Here is a 16482-nt window from a genome sequence, read left to right on the forward strand (position 1 = left end):
AAAAAGAAAATAAACTATGTTCAGATATACAAAAGCATGAATATTATCAGCACAGGAATCTAAAGCCATTCTGTGCAGGGAATGGGTACAATTATCCCCCCAAAATTAGACCCCATTGGCCTGGGAGCAGGAGCAAGACTTTCTCTCTGGGTTGTTTGGATTTTTTCATTCCCAAAAGCATCTTGGAATTACAAGGAAAAAAGTGACTTGCCTACTCCAAACTTAAGAAACTCCTGCAGCAATTGTAAGCCCAGCCATCTTCCCTCTATTCCTGTACTCCTTGAGTGAAAGAACTCCATTCCCAGAGGCAGATCTTCCAGTGTGGTGCCTGTTTATATTCTTCCTTCTGTACCAAGGTAGCTATAATGTCCATTTGCCAGCTGTGGATTTGCCTGGGGGCAGGTAGCATCTGATACTAATGTCCAGGAGAACCCAAGCTAGCCAGCAGGGAACCAGCAAAGGTTGCTCTGTGGGACAGTGAGTGACCTCAGCTCAGGCTCAGGGAAGAGCCCAGGTCTGCAGCTTTGGGGCCCAGAGGGAAGCACCTTGAGAATAGACACGTGGGCCCAGGGGACAGGTCCTGATTCCTATAGCAACACACTCTTCCCTCAGTGGTGACATAGCTTTGAGCATGTGCAAAGATGAATAGCCTGTGAAGACTGCCTGAGGGGGGCGGGGGGGACATGAGCTCCAGATATGACTGCCAGAAATACCGGGGCGAGGCTGTAGCTTGTGTGACACGCAAACAGAGCAACAAGCGGGGGGAAAAGTCTGAGTAATTACTGTAAACAGAGTGTCAACTTGAGGCCCTATTTATACTCCCAGGTTGGCGAGGTCTGAGGAAACTAGAATTATATTTATCTAGCTACTGAATTATCATTATCATCTAATTCTGTGCAAACTGAGTGTAAGCAGTTGTGCTTCACCTCAACTTCTTGTTGGATATAAAACTATGCTCACCTTGCTGATCTTCCTGTTCCAGTCTATCAGCTCAGCCATGCTGGCTGGATCATGTTCCTCTTCCCAGAATCCCTGCTCAAAAGGCTAATTCTTCACCTGCCTTGGCTGGGGATTACCTAGTTAGCTCTGGAGATACCTTTAAGCTTGGATCCAAGCTAAAAGCCATGAAATTGGGCCCCTGAGTAAATATCCAGAGGGGCAGCTCCTTTTGAACTCTTCACAGGAGATTATAATGGCCAGCTAGAGTTGAAGATCATTGCACAGAGGAGGAGAGTCGTTAAACTTGTTAAACTTGGAAAACTTGTACCACATGCTATAGTTTAGATCACCTGTGTCCCCCAAAGACCCCAATCCATGGCACCACTGGGAGGTGGTGGAACCTTTAAGAGGTGAAGCCTAATGGGAAGTCTTCAAGTTTAAAGGGGTGTGTCCATGAAGGAGATTGTGGGACCCCCTCCTCAACTCCTTCCCTTCCTCTCTCTTTTGCATTCTGGTCGTACTCTTCTTTATGACCTTCTGCCTATCACTGGCCCAAAGTAAGACAAACAATTGATCACTGGGACTTTGAAACCAAGAGGCCAGAACTGGGTGTGGAGACAGAGGGAGGGACAGAGGAGGGAGGCAAAGAAGGAAGGAAGGAAAGAAAGGAGGAAAGAAGGAAAGAAGGGAAGGAGGGAGGGAGGGAGGGAAGGAAGGAGAGACGGAGGGAGGGAGGGAAGCAGGCTAATTTGTATCTTTCAAGATACAAATGCAAGAGAATAGTACCAATGCCATTATTATTTCCAGTGCTGTAGCTCTTCAGTACTGTTGAAATGACACATTTTTCTTTGTCGGTCGTGAGGCTTGAACTCTGGGCTTGGGCGCTGTCCCTCAGCTCTTCAGCTCAAGGCAAGCACTCTACTGCTTGAGCCACAGCACCACTTCCAGTTTTCGAGTGGTTTATTGGAGATAAGAGTCTCACGGACTTTCCTGTCTGGGCTGGCTTTGAGCCTCGATCCTCAGATCTCAGCCTCCTGAGTAGCTAGGATTACAGGTGTGAGCCATCAGTGCCCAGCTGACACAATTGTTTACTGTGTCTATATCCTTAATACCATCCATTTATTGCTACTTACATCATTATTCAGGTTGCTACATCTTACATCTTGCCCCCAGTGAATACTGAATTCCGAAGGTCTCTCAAACGTGGTTATTGTGCTTTCTAAAAGCCAGTCATAACTAGAGTATGCAGAAAACAATGAGTGACAATTTGGTTCTGGACATGGTAATTTTAATTTACCATTTGGCATTATAGCATAAATGTAGAACAATAGTCTTCTAACCACATCTTCTCTTGAACTTTTGGGCTGTAACTACTGCATTCCTAACTTGTGATCTTGCCCAATGTAAATGGCATCCCTGACATCCACATCCTGTCACCAGCAGAGGTTTGGGGGTGGTACCGAGGGCCCAGGATCCCTCCATTGAAGCCTCTTTCTAGACTAGCACAACTTAAGTACAATCACCATAGCAACCAGAGGCAAGAACACTGAGTAGAAAGGCCAGCTGCACAGCAGTGGGCTTGAATGCCTTTGGGACATGAGTAAGTGGCACCCCCAGAGAACTGCCTGACATGAGGGGCGGAGCCTATACAACTGGTAGGAGGCCTTTCGGAGTACTCTGGGAACCAGGGGAGCTGCCACCAGATCCCTTGGCTCAGAGGAAATGTCACAGACATAATGCTGTCAGAGAGCTGAGGCTCAAGACCAAGGGTCTGACAGTGAGCCCGGAACTCTGACCTCACTTTGTGGCTAATGTGAGAGCCACCCACAATCAACATGGCAGTATTACTCTGGCCTTTGAATTATTAGTTCATCAAATTGTCTTCTTGGGCTTGGACTAGCACAGAATCCCCAAACCTCTTAGGTCTGAGTCTGTAGCATCTGATTGGTCTTGCTAAAGTGATAAAAGATTCAAATCCCAGGCTTTGGATCATGGCTTACAAAACTGTGAGGGAGAAACATGTTCACTGGAGACCCTAGAGGACCAGTTCCATTCCAGGGAGACACTCAAATAAAATGCAAGAAATTCACTCTAAAGTGAAGCAGGTAAATGTGTGTATGTGTGTGTGTGTAAATATTTTTGGCTTTCTGTTCCAAACAGCTCCTCAATTCTATCACATAGACAGAAAGCAGCTGTAGATGGTGAATAAATTAATAGACATGGCTATGTTCTAATAAAACATCATTTGTAGCTGGGTGCTGGTGGTTCATGTCTGTAATCCTAGCTACTCAGGAGGCTGAGAACTGAGGATTGTGGATTGAAGCCAGCCTGAGTCCCTGTGAGACTTTTAACTCCAATTAACTACTCAAAAACCAAAGGTGGAACTGTGGTTCAAAGTGGTAAAGTGCTAGTCTTGAGCAAGAGCTCAGGGACAGTGCCCAGGCCCTGAGTTCAAGCCCCATGGCTGACAAAAACAAAACAAACATACACAAAAAAACCCTAACTTCATTTCTAAAGATAGGCAGCAAACTGAATTTGGCCTACCTACTATAGTTTGCCCACCTCTGCTATTAATCACACACATAAAAAGGCCCAGACACTGAAGGTAGTAATGGTGGGATTATAACATGAGATGGTAAGTGCATTTGTGATCTTGTTAAACAAAGCCAGATTCTTAATCTACAGAGTTTCTATCATTCAGTTCAACTGTCAGCAATTTCCCTACAGCCTTGCCATGAAGATGTTTTACCCAGTTTTGAATATTTGCCAGTCTAATAGGTGAGAAGTTGTATCTCTGCGATTTTAATATTTGTACTAATTTGTGAGAGTTGACTATTTCAGTGTCCATGATCCACCTTCCTTTGGCTGTTTTACTATTAGATTGTTGTTCTTGTCTTTCTGATTTATAGGTGTTTATAGGCATTTCTGATTTATAGAGTGGCCTTTAATGTGTACACTGTGGTTGTTGGATAGTGGTGAAAGATGTCAGTGAGGTCTAGTTAGGTGTCAATATTGCTCAGATGGTAGTGATCCTGGGCCATGGGCATTTCAAAGTAAATATGGAACTCAGTTATGAGGCTGATTCTAAGAGAAAATGTTTGGAGTAAAGGTAGGTGATATTTATATAAATGACAGGGGTGAGATGAGCTAGGAAAAGAGAAGCATTCAAAGCTGAACCCCAGAACACCCCATGTTTGAAAGAGACGAGAGGTGAACAATCCACAAAACAACCCAAGGAGGGCATTGGTAAGGTGGGAAAGAAAGCAAAGAGCCACCTCAAAGCAGAGGAAAGGAAGCATGTCAAGGGGGAAGACTGTGAAATGCTCTGAGAGAGTGCATGTTAGAGACTTTTTGCTGGGAAATCATTTGGCAAAATGCAAACTGTTGGTGACCTTGACAGGAATACTTATAGTGAAATGCCAGTTCTCCCATTAGACAAGGTGGTTAGAGACATGTAGCAGGCAACTGGGCAGTTGTTGATGAACTTGATATGTGAGGCAGAATGGTCAAGATCTACCATAGCAATCTTTTGTTTTCCATGGGCAATGTTTAACTGCTCAGATATAGGCGGAGCTGTATTATATCAGAGCTGATATTCTGCTTAGCATGGATGGATAGATGGATGATGAATGGATGGATGGATGAAGGAAGGAAGGAATCTAGGTGGGGGACACGAGAGGAGTAAGGAATGGTAAGAATACTTAAAACTCAAAACTGGGAAGACAGTGGATTGGAGGCCAGGTTGGTCAGAGCCCAAGTTAACATACTTTATAAGCACCATACACATAACACATCAGCCAGTCTCTTTTGAGAGAATTCCACACGAACTTAATGTTCTGTAGTTCATCAAGAAGGAACACAATGAGGCCAGGTAAAGATTTCTTAAGTTTTATTCTTATTTCAGTTTACAACAATTCAGATGACAGAAGCCCACTATAAATGGGTATACTATATCTTAGAGTATAAGGCAACAAAGCCCCGCTACTCAAAAGACTTTTAAAATGTACCTCATGTGGCTAAATCACTGATAGTCTATGGCATGGAACTTTTTGTCTCCCAGAAAGTACATTATCATAAGTTTCTATTTCAACAGGTTCTAAGAAATTTTATTTTTGAAAGAAAAAAAGATTGGTAGGTAAGAATAAAAATATGATTTAAAAAGTTTATCCATGTGTAAATAAAGTATCTAATAAGTTAGTGAAATGAAGAATTTGGGAAATCAGGAGTTTTTATGTGGTATAAAAATAAATACTTTTATCTGAGTGTGGTAGCACATACCTGTAATACCAGCACTGAGGAGAGAGGGGCGGGAGGATCTTGAGTTCAAGGCCAGCCTGAACTATATAGTGAGATCATGTCTCAAAAAAAAAAAAACCCAACAAACTGTTAATTTACAATATATAAAACTGATAATAACTTACTTTTATAAGTAAATAAAAGAAAACATCTTACTGATTGTAAACTTATGTGAAAGCTTTCAAAGGCCAATCATCGTTTTTAAAAGGATCTATATCTCTTTATAATTAATTCAGCTAATTAGCTAATCAGTGGCTGATTTCCCATTCCTCCTATTATATGACTTCTCGATGTTCTATTGCCCTAACCAAGGCTGAGGCACAAGAGGGAAAGAAGAAAATCTCAAATCAGCCATCCTCATAGCCACACCTGACTGGGAAAGGTAGTGGCAATCACATTTTCTATGGAATTAGACATTGTTCTCTATTCTTAAATGTTCATTATGCAAATGAAAAATTATTTGTAAAATAAAATAGGTTTGCTATTTCATTAGAGTTCTTGAACCTTGGGACATGAAAAATGTACAATTATCACCATTTGAATGAATTGGACGGAAATGTTCCTGTCTGAAATCTAAAAGAAGATATAGCAATATTGAACTTGTCCGTCAGCTAGTAGGTGGTCCTGGAACACTTGGAGGATGCCACAAAGATCTCAGGTCTGGACTTCAGGGAGTTCACAATTTGGCTATTTTCAGCCATGCAACTTTAACCACATAACTCCTGAGTTTCCCATCTGCCTACTTCACAGACATGGTAGCAAGTATAAAACAAGGCAATGTGTTTAAGTGTGTCTCAGAAGACATACTGCACCAGACTACAGTTATCAGCCTGTGCTTTAAAAATGTAGCTAGCTCTGAATTCTTTTGTGGGTTAAAAAAATCAATAGAAAAAAATGGAGAAATGTAAATGTTCATGAGTCAGTGAGCCCAGGTGTATGTAAGTAATTTACAAACACTTCTTCACAATAACATCAAAGATATTACTCATGGACTTTTTTAAATTAAAAATAATCTTTGAGGCTAAATATGCAGCAACTTAAACTTATTCATTCTTTCATTTACAAGAATATTCACTAGAAGACATTATAACTCTCCAAAGGAGAGATTCCATATTTAGTTCAGTTCTCTGCCCTAAACACTTAATTATAAGGCAGAAGAATGAAATAGAGTTTAATATAAGCAAAAATATATAATTCTACACCACAGTCCCCTTATTTTAAAGCGCTTAATAAGAGTACTTTATATTTATAAACCATCTAGTATCTATACAATAGCACTAACTCACAACTTGAACCACAATAATCTAAGCCAATGTGCATTTTTATTCCCATAAAAAATTTGATGTTGTTGAAAAATTGCACTGCATTAAAAAATGAACAATAGGCGATAAACGTGGTTACTATTGAACAACTAAGTGTTGGGTGAGTGTTTAGAATATAGGATGGGAATTTTAAAAAAACTATTGACAGGGTTCCAGTGGAAATGGGTTTGGGCAATGGATGCCATGTACAGATATGCACACTAAGTAAGGTGACTGACAACCTCTCTTTCAGAGGAGCAAATGATATGCTTCTTACAAGGACAAAGGAACTACTTGTCATTCTAAATAATACCGCTGAATTATAGTAGGTGATACAGGAATTTTAAAAAGAGAGAGAGAGAAGAAATGTACACATTGTAGTGTAGATAACTACTACTAAGTTCTGGTCAGTAGCAAAATTTGGGGACCAAATGATGCAAACATATTAATGTGCTTAAGAATAACTTGAAGCTGGGCATTGTCAGCTCATACCTGCAATGTTAGCTACTAAGGATACGGAGATCTGGAGGATTGTTATTTGAAGTCTGGGCAGAAAAGTCCATGAAACTCCATTTCCAAAATTACCACCAAAAAGCAGGACTGGAAATAAGGCTCAAATGGCAGAGTGCCAGCCATGAAGTATTGAGGCCCTGTCTCATACAGCCAAAAAATTTAACTTCATAATGCTGATGTTTCAATAGCACTAGGACCTTTACTGTTGGCAACCCAAGATTTAGTTTTTCATCAAAGGCTTCTCTGTTTCTGTTTCTGTCTCTCCCTCTCTCTCTCTCTCTCTCTCACACACACACACACACATTCATACACATAGATTACCATACCATCTCATAGCTCATACAAATGCAAATTATCAAACAAATGCAGCTCAGATCATCACCTGTTCTTTACTATGAAGTTTTCTGAAAAGTATCACCACTTTTTCCAACAAATCAATGGTCAAAATCAGCTCACTGCTTTCATTAAAGAACTCTCAAGGGCTGGGAAGGTAGCTCAGTGGTAGAGCGCTTGCCTTGCATGCATGAGGCCCTGGGTTCGATTCCTCAGCACCACATAAGCAAAAATTAAAAAGCCGGAAGTGGTGCTGTGGCTCAAGTGGTAGAGTGCTAGCCTTGAACTGAAGAGCTGAGGGACAGGGCCCAGGCCCAGAGTTTAGGCCCCACGACCGGACCCCCCCCCCAAAAAAAAAGAACTCTCAAGATCTTTCTACGATCCCAGAACTCATGAGTCAAGATGACTGTGAATTTGAGTCAGCCTCAGCAAAAAGCAGGACATTATCTTTAATTTAAAAAAAAAAAAGATTCTCTTTATGGGTGGCCTTCCAAGAACTTTCAGGGTTGAGGTTGAATTAGCATTGGCCCATGTTAGACACAGGGAGAAATGAGTTTACCCTAGGCCAGGCAGAGAATAGGTAAGTCATTTTAGGACCTTTACATTTGTCCCCAGATGGCACAGATAGTGTATTTAACACAATAAGAAGCATGGTTGGTCCCTTTCATTCAATAACATCCCCTTTGCAGTACAACATACCTATCTATCTATCTATGCAAAGACAAAAACAGCTAAACTTTAAAGCTCAGTTGCTTCTAACCTCCTGTTACAACTCAAACAATAATAAAGTATATTTCTGCTAGGTCTGTGGTTTCAAAAGTATCCATTGTAAACATCCTGTATTCTTTCCTATTCTGTTAATTTCAGTACTTGAGATTGTAACTATGTCTATGTCAAATTATTTATTCTACCAAAAGCAGCACAAATACCATTAATTTTTGTTTCAGCACAAGTTCCTTTAACAAGAAAAAAAAGTTAAGGCCATTTAATGGAATCAGGGCCAAGTGAAGATTACCCTGCAAGGTCACACGATTGATGTAGAAGTTCTGGAAAGGAACCAGCAGTGGGTTATCTTGTGTTTCATTCCTCAGCAGCTTGAGGACAGTCTGCAGGATTCCTTAGTCTCCAACATCTCCATCTCGGTCTCCAATAAGCCAAAGGAAGTGGAAACCCATGGCTAACAATGCTGTCCCAAGCAGGTCACCTAGTGCTGTCAGGTAGGGGATGGAGAAACTGTCCGGGTCCTTCCCTTTCCTCCAGAAGTGATGGACCATCCAGTCAGCGATCCACAGCAGGGTAAAGACCTAGGAGAGACACCAGAGATGACTCAGCCATCCAACAGCCTGACCCTGTTACACATGGCTATGAGCAGAAGCAACGATCTCTCAAAGGAAAAACATGCGCTCAAGCCAGGAGCCATGCTTGAAAAGAAATATTTAATTAACAGAGAATTTTCTATTTGCAAGAAAAAATAACATGTGTTTGTAGTTCTTAACATTTTTCTTCAGCTTTTCACCTTCAGGGTCTCATTCCATCCAGCCTCCTCAACAGCCATAATGGTTCTTATATTTTAATAGCACTACAGGCTTTCCCCAAAGCACTGTGCAACTACAGCTTTTCCTATGTGATAGGTTTGTGATGAAGGAATAAGACCTACAAAGAAAGGACTGGAAATTAAAATGAGGAATTATTTAACAGTCTCTTATTTCAGGTACATCAAAGGAAACAGGGACATAAGTTATGTTCATTTACTAAAGAAAAATTAAGCATTATTTCATTAGGAAGCTGAATGCTGGAAACAAGACTTGAGGGTAGATAGCCAAACCTTCAATATCACAACTAAAAGTCAATGGATAATTCCCCAAATTGATCATGCAAAATTATCCAACAAATAAAACATGGGGATAAAATAAGAAAAACTAAAGAAGTATGGAGAAACAGTAGCTGCTGTTTTACAGGCATGTACATTTACATGCACATATCCATTTACATCTATGAAACTGCTATTGAAAAACTGAAATTGGACAAAATAGAATTGTCTACATGAGAAAATAGGTACACACAAAGAATATTTCATAAGCCTTTTTTTTGTTAGTCATGGGGCTTGAACTCTGGGCCTGGTGCTCTCCCTGAGCTCTTCAGCTCAAGGCTAGTGCTCTTCCACTTGAGCCACAGTGCCACTTCCAGTTTTCTGAGTAGTTTACTGGAGATAAGAGTCTCATGGACTTTCCTGCCCAGGCTGGCTTTGAACCATGATCCTCAATCTCAGACTCCTGAGAAGCTGGGATTACATGTATGAGCCACTGGCACCCGGCACCTTTGTTTTTACTTATGCATCTATATCTATATATATATCTATATATAGATATATATACTATATTTTATACATATAGCTATATGCTTTAATTAAAAAGTTTTTTATTGAGTGTTATTGTCAAAATAATTTTGGAGCTAGCTGTGGTGGTGTACAGCTATAATCCCAGCATTTGTGAGTTCAAGGCCAGCCTGGACTATATATTGAGATTCTGTATCATAAAAACTGAAAAATCAAAAGTAAAATAAAAATAAACACTCATCCGGAAGTGGCACTGTGGCTCAAGTGATGGAGTGCTATCCATGAGCAGAGAGGCTCAGGGACAGAGCCCAGGCCCTGAGTTCAAGCCCCAGGACCAGAAAAATAAAAAAGTTGCTCATCTATGGCAGGGTGTGAGCCGCTCACACTTGTAATCCTAAGCACTCAGGAAGCTGAGATCTGAGGATCACGGTTCAAAGACAGCCTGAGTAAGAAAGTCTGTGAGACTATTACCTCCAATTAACCACCAGAAAACTGGAAGTGGAGGTATGGCTTAAAGTGTTACCCCCGAGTAAAAAAGTTCAGAGACAGTGCCTAGGCCTTGAGGTCAAGCCCCACAACCAACAACAACAACAAAAAGTTATTCATTTAACCAATAGCAGGTTAGGTTCCAAGATTTAATAGGTAAATCCTGGGTAGGGGAAAACTGTGTCTTCTTTTTACTTGATCCTCTGGATTCTAGAAAAATACTTACAAATGATAAACCTAAAACAGTTATTGTGAAAAAGGGTCTCTGTCTTTGAATAACCGTGGTACAGTCAATATGAAAAAAATCTCCATGTCTGACTTTCCTCATGAGCCTTCCATACCTACCACACATGGGCTGGCTACAGCAATGGAGGGGATTGTGTATGGAGAGGTCCACGCCCATGCCAGTTTCTAGTACCAGACTCACTATATTACATCAGTTACTACACTAGCTCAGAACGTGTGTGGCCTTTATTTAAAAGGTTAATAGCACAGAAGCATGAACACTGGTTTCTAACATCAATGGGCTCCATGACTCCTGGACCTTGGATCTTTAAAATTAATGAGTGTTTTCACAGCCTGTTTTAGCTCTAAACTAGAAAGGTAAGTGATCGTTGCCATAAACTAGAATGATCACTCTACTTAGCTTTGTTTTCCCCTTCCTCTCTCCCTCCTTTCTCCCTTCACTTTGTACATTTACATAATATGCTGCAGACTCAAGTTCCCTCCCTATACAATTCCTCTCTTAAAGTTATTATGATGACTTCAGGTTCAAGCAGGTTTGAATTTTATTTTTCAAAACGCCTTTGCAAAACTCCTTTTTCCTCAGAATGCTGTATGTAATAAATTATTAACAATAATATCAGCTCTTTCTCAGTGGAACATACTTGGTTTCAAATTGGAATGATCATTGAAGGAATGCAGACTTTCCACTGGGACAGCCATGCATGTCAGCTATCAGACCAATGGGAGACTGCTGTGTTTTTATATTGTCTGTTTTTTAAAATTAAATATGCATAACCTCTCTAGGTAAATATTCCTCTACCATGGCAACTTTGTAACTCTGGCTAATTATGCAAGTTACAGATGTACTGCTTGGATTTAAATAAATATGTAAGCACCAGAATATATATTTGCTTTGGATGATCTTGCTTTTCTAGGCCGGCTCCTTCTCTGAGCTAGAATGAGCCTTCTCATGTATTAGCATCCTCCTAATGCTGCCATCACAGCCTGTGGGTTGTATAAAGAATGATCATTTCTTTGGGACAGAAATGCTAAGAAACATGGGACAAATAAACCCCAGAAGTATCAAGTTAGTACAGTTCTTCCCAACCCCTAACTTTACAGAGGTTGAATTCATGCCCTCAACAAATATCCACACTTGTTAAAAATCTAATATTTAAATGACTTCTAGGAATTATTTAGAATTTCCATTCCTCAGGAATTCAGTCTGCTTTCCACAGCTGCTTTGTGTGAGGTGGCAGGTGGGGGGAGGAGGGAATGAATGTTCTGCAGGGAAGCAAAGTCTTCCTGACCTTTTCCTTCCTAGACACTGTGGCAGGGTTAGCACCTCTGTCTTCAGAGCACAAGATTTAGGTCACTAAGGTTAAGTGGCTTGTTCAGTTAGACACTAGCTAAGATCTGTTTACCCCCGAAGCCCCCCATGGCTTCCCCTGGTATCACTTTACTCCTGTGGAGCAGTGAAAGTATTTCTACCTGTAGATTAATATCCCCCAATAAACGCATACTTTATTAAAAATTATGCGTGTGCACACACACACACAACATAGTCCATTTGAAGCTTCTATTTTTAGCAGCACTGCCAACAGCCTGCCCACTGAAGACAAGTTAAAATGTTCCATATACTATAAGTAAACAAACGTCTTTAAAAAAATGCTCCACTGAGTTGCATGGAGTAAAGAAGGCTCAGAGGGAACCTGGTGTGCAGAAGGTATGGAGCACTGAAGCCCTTGGTCCTGAAGGCATCTCCAGTTAACCAGAAAGGTGCTGGACCAGAGATGCAGCTCAAGTAGGAAAATGCCAGAGTCCAAGCCCTGGTATTTGCTCTCTCTTTCTCTCCCTCTCCCTCTCTCTCCTTCCCTCCCCCCTCTCTGTTTGTCCATTTGTCTGTCCTTCTGTCTATCTCTCTCTTCCCCCCCCCAAAGAGTGGATTTTAAGCACTGCCATCACAAATTAACAATTAGGAGATTGTATTTTATTATATGACTTTAAAACTTTTGAGCCAGATACCAGTGGCTCATGCCTGTCATCCTACCTACTCAGGAGGCTGAGATCTGAGGATCACAGTTCAAAGCCAGCTAGGGCAGGAACGTCCCTGCGACTCTTATCTCCAATTAACCACCAGAAAAGCAAAAGTGGCGCTGTGGCTCAAGTGGTAGAGCACTAGCCTTGAGCTGAAGAGCTGAGGGACAGCACCGAGGCCCAGAGCTCAAACCCAACTGACAAAAAAAAGTTAGGGTATATCTCAGTGACAGAGTGAACTTAGTATATACAAAGCCCTGGATTTAATTTCCAGCACCAAGGAAAAAATTCCTCATTTTGAGAAGGAGCCCATAATATATTTTTTTTAAACTTAACTTTCCATGGAGGGAAGCATGGTTCTATATAGAGTGCCTGCCTGCCTAGCAAACAGAGTCCTAAGATCAAACCTCCAATACCACCAAAAAAAAAAAAGAAAAAAACAAAAACAAAGAAAGTGTATATAAGGGATTAATATCCAGAATATATAAAGAGCTTCAAAAACCAAACAGAAAAGAACAAATAATTCAGTTGGCAAATGAATAAATTAATGGAACATATAGTTCTCAAAAGAAATACAAATGACTGGGGCTGGGAAGGTGGCTCAGTGGTAGAGCGCTTGCCTTGCATGCATGAGGCCCTGGGTTCGATTCCTCAGCACCACATAAGCAAAAAGAAAAAAGCCAGAAGTGGCGCTGTGGCTCAAGTGGTAGAGCGCTAGCCTTGAGCTGAAGTGCTGAGGGACAGCGCCCAGGCCCAGAGTTCAGACCCCACGACCGGACCCCCCCCCCAAAAAAGACATACAAATGACTAATATAAAAATATGAAGAAATTTGCTGGGCACTGGTGGCCCACGCCTATAATCCTAGCTACTGAGGAGGCTGAGATCTGAAGATTGTGGTTCAAAGCCAACCTAGGCACAAAAGTCCATGAGACTCTTATCTCCAATAAACCACTCAGAAAACTGGAAGTGGTGCTGTGGCTCAAGTGGTAAAGCGCTAGCCTTGAGCTGAAGAGCTGAGGGACAATGCCCAAGCCCAGAGTTCAAGCCCCATGGCTGACAACAAAAAAGAAAAAGAAAAAAGAAAAAAAATTCAGAATCCTTTTCCATAAAGAAAAGGAAAATGAAAATTACACTGAGATTCCTTCTCATCCTAGTCAGAAAAACAAGTACTGGTGAGGATGTGGGGGTGGGGGTAGGGGAAGCTTAGATACACTATTGGTGGAAAGTAAATCAATGCTGCCCTATGGAAATCAATATAATGCTTCTCAGAAAAATGAAAAATATGATCCTGATATACTACTCTTGTTATAGTATATATCCAAAGGAGTAAATCTGAAAACAATAGAGACATATGCATTTTTTAAATTAATAACTTTTTTATTATGAAAATACTGTACAGAGGGGTTACAATTACATGAGTAAATTACATGAGTACATTTCTTATCAAGCATTGTTGCCTGCTCCTTTGTTTTCCCCTTACCATCCCTGCTTTCCCATCTGTTCCCCTTGGCCCACTCAACCCCCCCCACCCCCCAGCCAAAGTTGTAAAGTTCATTTTTCGACATAATGTACATCTCATTGTTGCAATGGGTCTACTTAATCTGTTTTTTCCCTTCCCCTCCACAAATTATACCGACATCAAATACCGTGAAAACAGGGGTTATACTGTGGGGGACATATGCATGTTTATAAGATCATTACTTGGATAGCCAAACTATGGAATCAGGCTAGATGGCCATCAACTGATGACTGGATAGAGAAAATTACATACACACACATACACACACACACACACACACACACACACACACACACACACACACACACACACACACACACGCACGCAAATTATTTAGCCATAAAGAAAAATAAAATTATGTCCTTTGCAGAAAAAAAATGGAACTGGACAGTCTCAGAGAGACAAATAGTACATGTTCTCTCCCCTATATATATATATATATATATATATATATATATATATATATATATATATATATATATATATATATATATATATATATATATACACACACACACATATATATATGGAATATATAATCATATATGGAATATATAATCATATATACATATACAGACATATAAACTGAATGCCACAAATGTAAAATAGAGGGACAGTTTGGCAGTAGAAACCAGTAGGAAGAGAAATGGTGAAAAGGAGTAGGCTATGTAGAGATGAAAACAATCAAAATACTTCATATGCTTGTATGTAATAGAAAAATAAAACCTGGCAAAATTGTTTTAAATTTAAGATAAGAACCACCAGATGTTTTTTAAGCCACCAGATGGTTTAAAATTCATCCAATCAATAAACAACTTGTCTCAAAGAAGACCACCAATCCTTATTTCTGAAGTAGTCCATTAGGAACTAATCTATTCTAATAAACGTACCAATGAGGGCCACATCAACAGTGACACCCAAGTAACCATACTTACTCAGATGATACAAACGCACTTAAGCCTGAATGCCTGCCAGTTCCTGAAGTCATCTTCCCTAAATCCCTACATAAGATCAATACAGTCTTCTGCTGTCCTGATCCTGATTAGTTTCCTTACAACAGAAAGTCAAAACTGACATTTGTCTTTTTAAGTCAGACACCAAGCAATGGTTTCATCATACCGTGATATCCTTTCAATAATTGTAAAAAAAAAAATCTTTAAAACCTTGGTCCAAAGCTTATTAGGTTACTTTCTTATGCTGAATTAGTATGGACATTAAGCTTTAAGATTAGACATTGGTATGGGCTAGACATTTAATTCTAAAAATAGCTGCAAATGTTTAAGTCATGAAGGTCAGTATTTTTAGAGTAAAAGACCTAAGGTCAAAATCATCTTATTAGACTTTATTCTAATAAATATCCTGGGTATTTTTTTTAATGTTTTAAGGATTATTCATGTATTTTAATTGTACAAAGTGGTTTTATTAATGCTTATGTATGTTAAACATACATTATTTGTATATATATATACATATATAAATATATGTACTTTGATTGGATTCACCTCCTTTATTACTCTTTGTTATCTCCCCTATTCCAGTCTTCTCTTTCAGAAATTTAATGGGTTTCATTATTTTATTTTCTCACATGCAAATCAAATACTTCAATTCATATTCAATTCCCTCATCACCTTTTTTTTTTAAGCTCCTCCATCCCTCCAACTCTCCATCCCCAAACAGTTCCCTTTTATATAAATGACCTTTTGAGGGAGAGGGGGTTTAGATTCTGTCTAAAATAGAAAATGTATAATATTTGTCTGTGTCTGATTGACTTTGCTTAACAAGAAAATCTGCAGCTTAAAATTATTTTTAAATTAAGTGCTTTTACACAGCTATGTTATAATAATTTGGGGGGAAGATGATATGGAAATTCCTCTAAAGTCACGTCTGCAGTCCTAGCATATTCAGAGGATGGACAGAGGGAGCCTACAGAACCTTTTAGCTTCTCTGACTCTCCTTCATTTTCATCAAGCTTGGGAAGACTGAGAAGAGCTCTTTCTTTGGCCTCCCTCCACAGGGAGCTGGTTACTGTACCTCTAACAAGGCATCTATCTTCTGTGCATTACTGGTCTGGAGCCCAAGCGTATCTACCTAAGGACTTATTCATAAATATTCAAAGTGTCTCAATGTTAAGACCCTACAAACTAAGCAATTATTGTATAATCATACTACTATATCACAAAAATGAATAAGGCTTCTAAAACAGAATCCCCAAAATCCACCTGCTTTGACTTTCTATCATAAGATAACCATATTAGTCAATTCTCAAAGTTAAAGTAGATATTTTTATGCATAAGGATTCTAAAAACTGCATGCCTTCCCTCACATCTCCTTTATCATCCTCTTTACACTTCCTCTCAACCCTCTCACACTTTGCTTGATTTGACAGAAATGAATCAAGAAACAGATAAAACAGTCACAGAAAGAATAAAGAGATCCTAACTTTACAGTTGGAATCTGGTGGATTTAAATTAGGAAGAATGCAAAAAAGAATGTCCCT

General features: G+C 39.8%; 1 protein-coding gene across 5 annotated transcripts in view; it reads right to left on the reverse strand.

Moving 5' to 3' along the window:
- Positions 1-4811: 4811 nt before the first annotated feature.
- Positions 4812-16482, reverse strand: part of LOC138806216 (solute carrier family 41 member 2) — an 87847-nt gene continuing 76176 nt past the window's right edge. For all 5 annotated transcript variants that reach the window (XM_069991758.1, XM_069991768.1, XM_069991777.1 and 2 more), the window contains one exon: positions 4812-8686. In XM_069991758.1, coding sequence (XP_069847859.1) covers positions 8501-8686 — 186 coding nt within the window. In that variant the 3' untranslated portion in view covers positions 4812-8500. The remainder of the gene's footprint in view (positions 8687-16482) is intronic.

The sequence above is a fragment of the Dipodomys merriami genome, unplaced genomic scaffold, assembly GCF_024711535.1.
Source record: "Dipodomys merriami isolate MVZ:Mamm:240054 unplaced genomic scaffold, mDipMer1.0.p SCAF_10, whole genome shotgun sequence".
NCBI lineage: Eukaryota > Metazoa > Chordata > Mammalia > Rodentia > Heteromyidae > Dipodomys > Dipodomys merriami.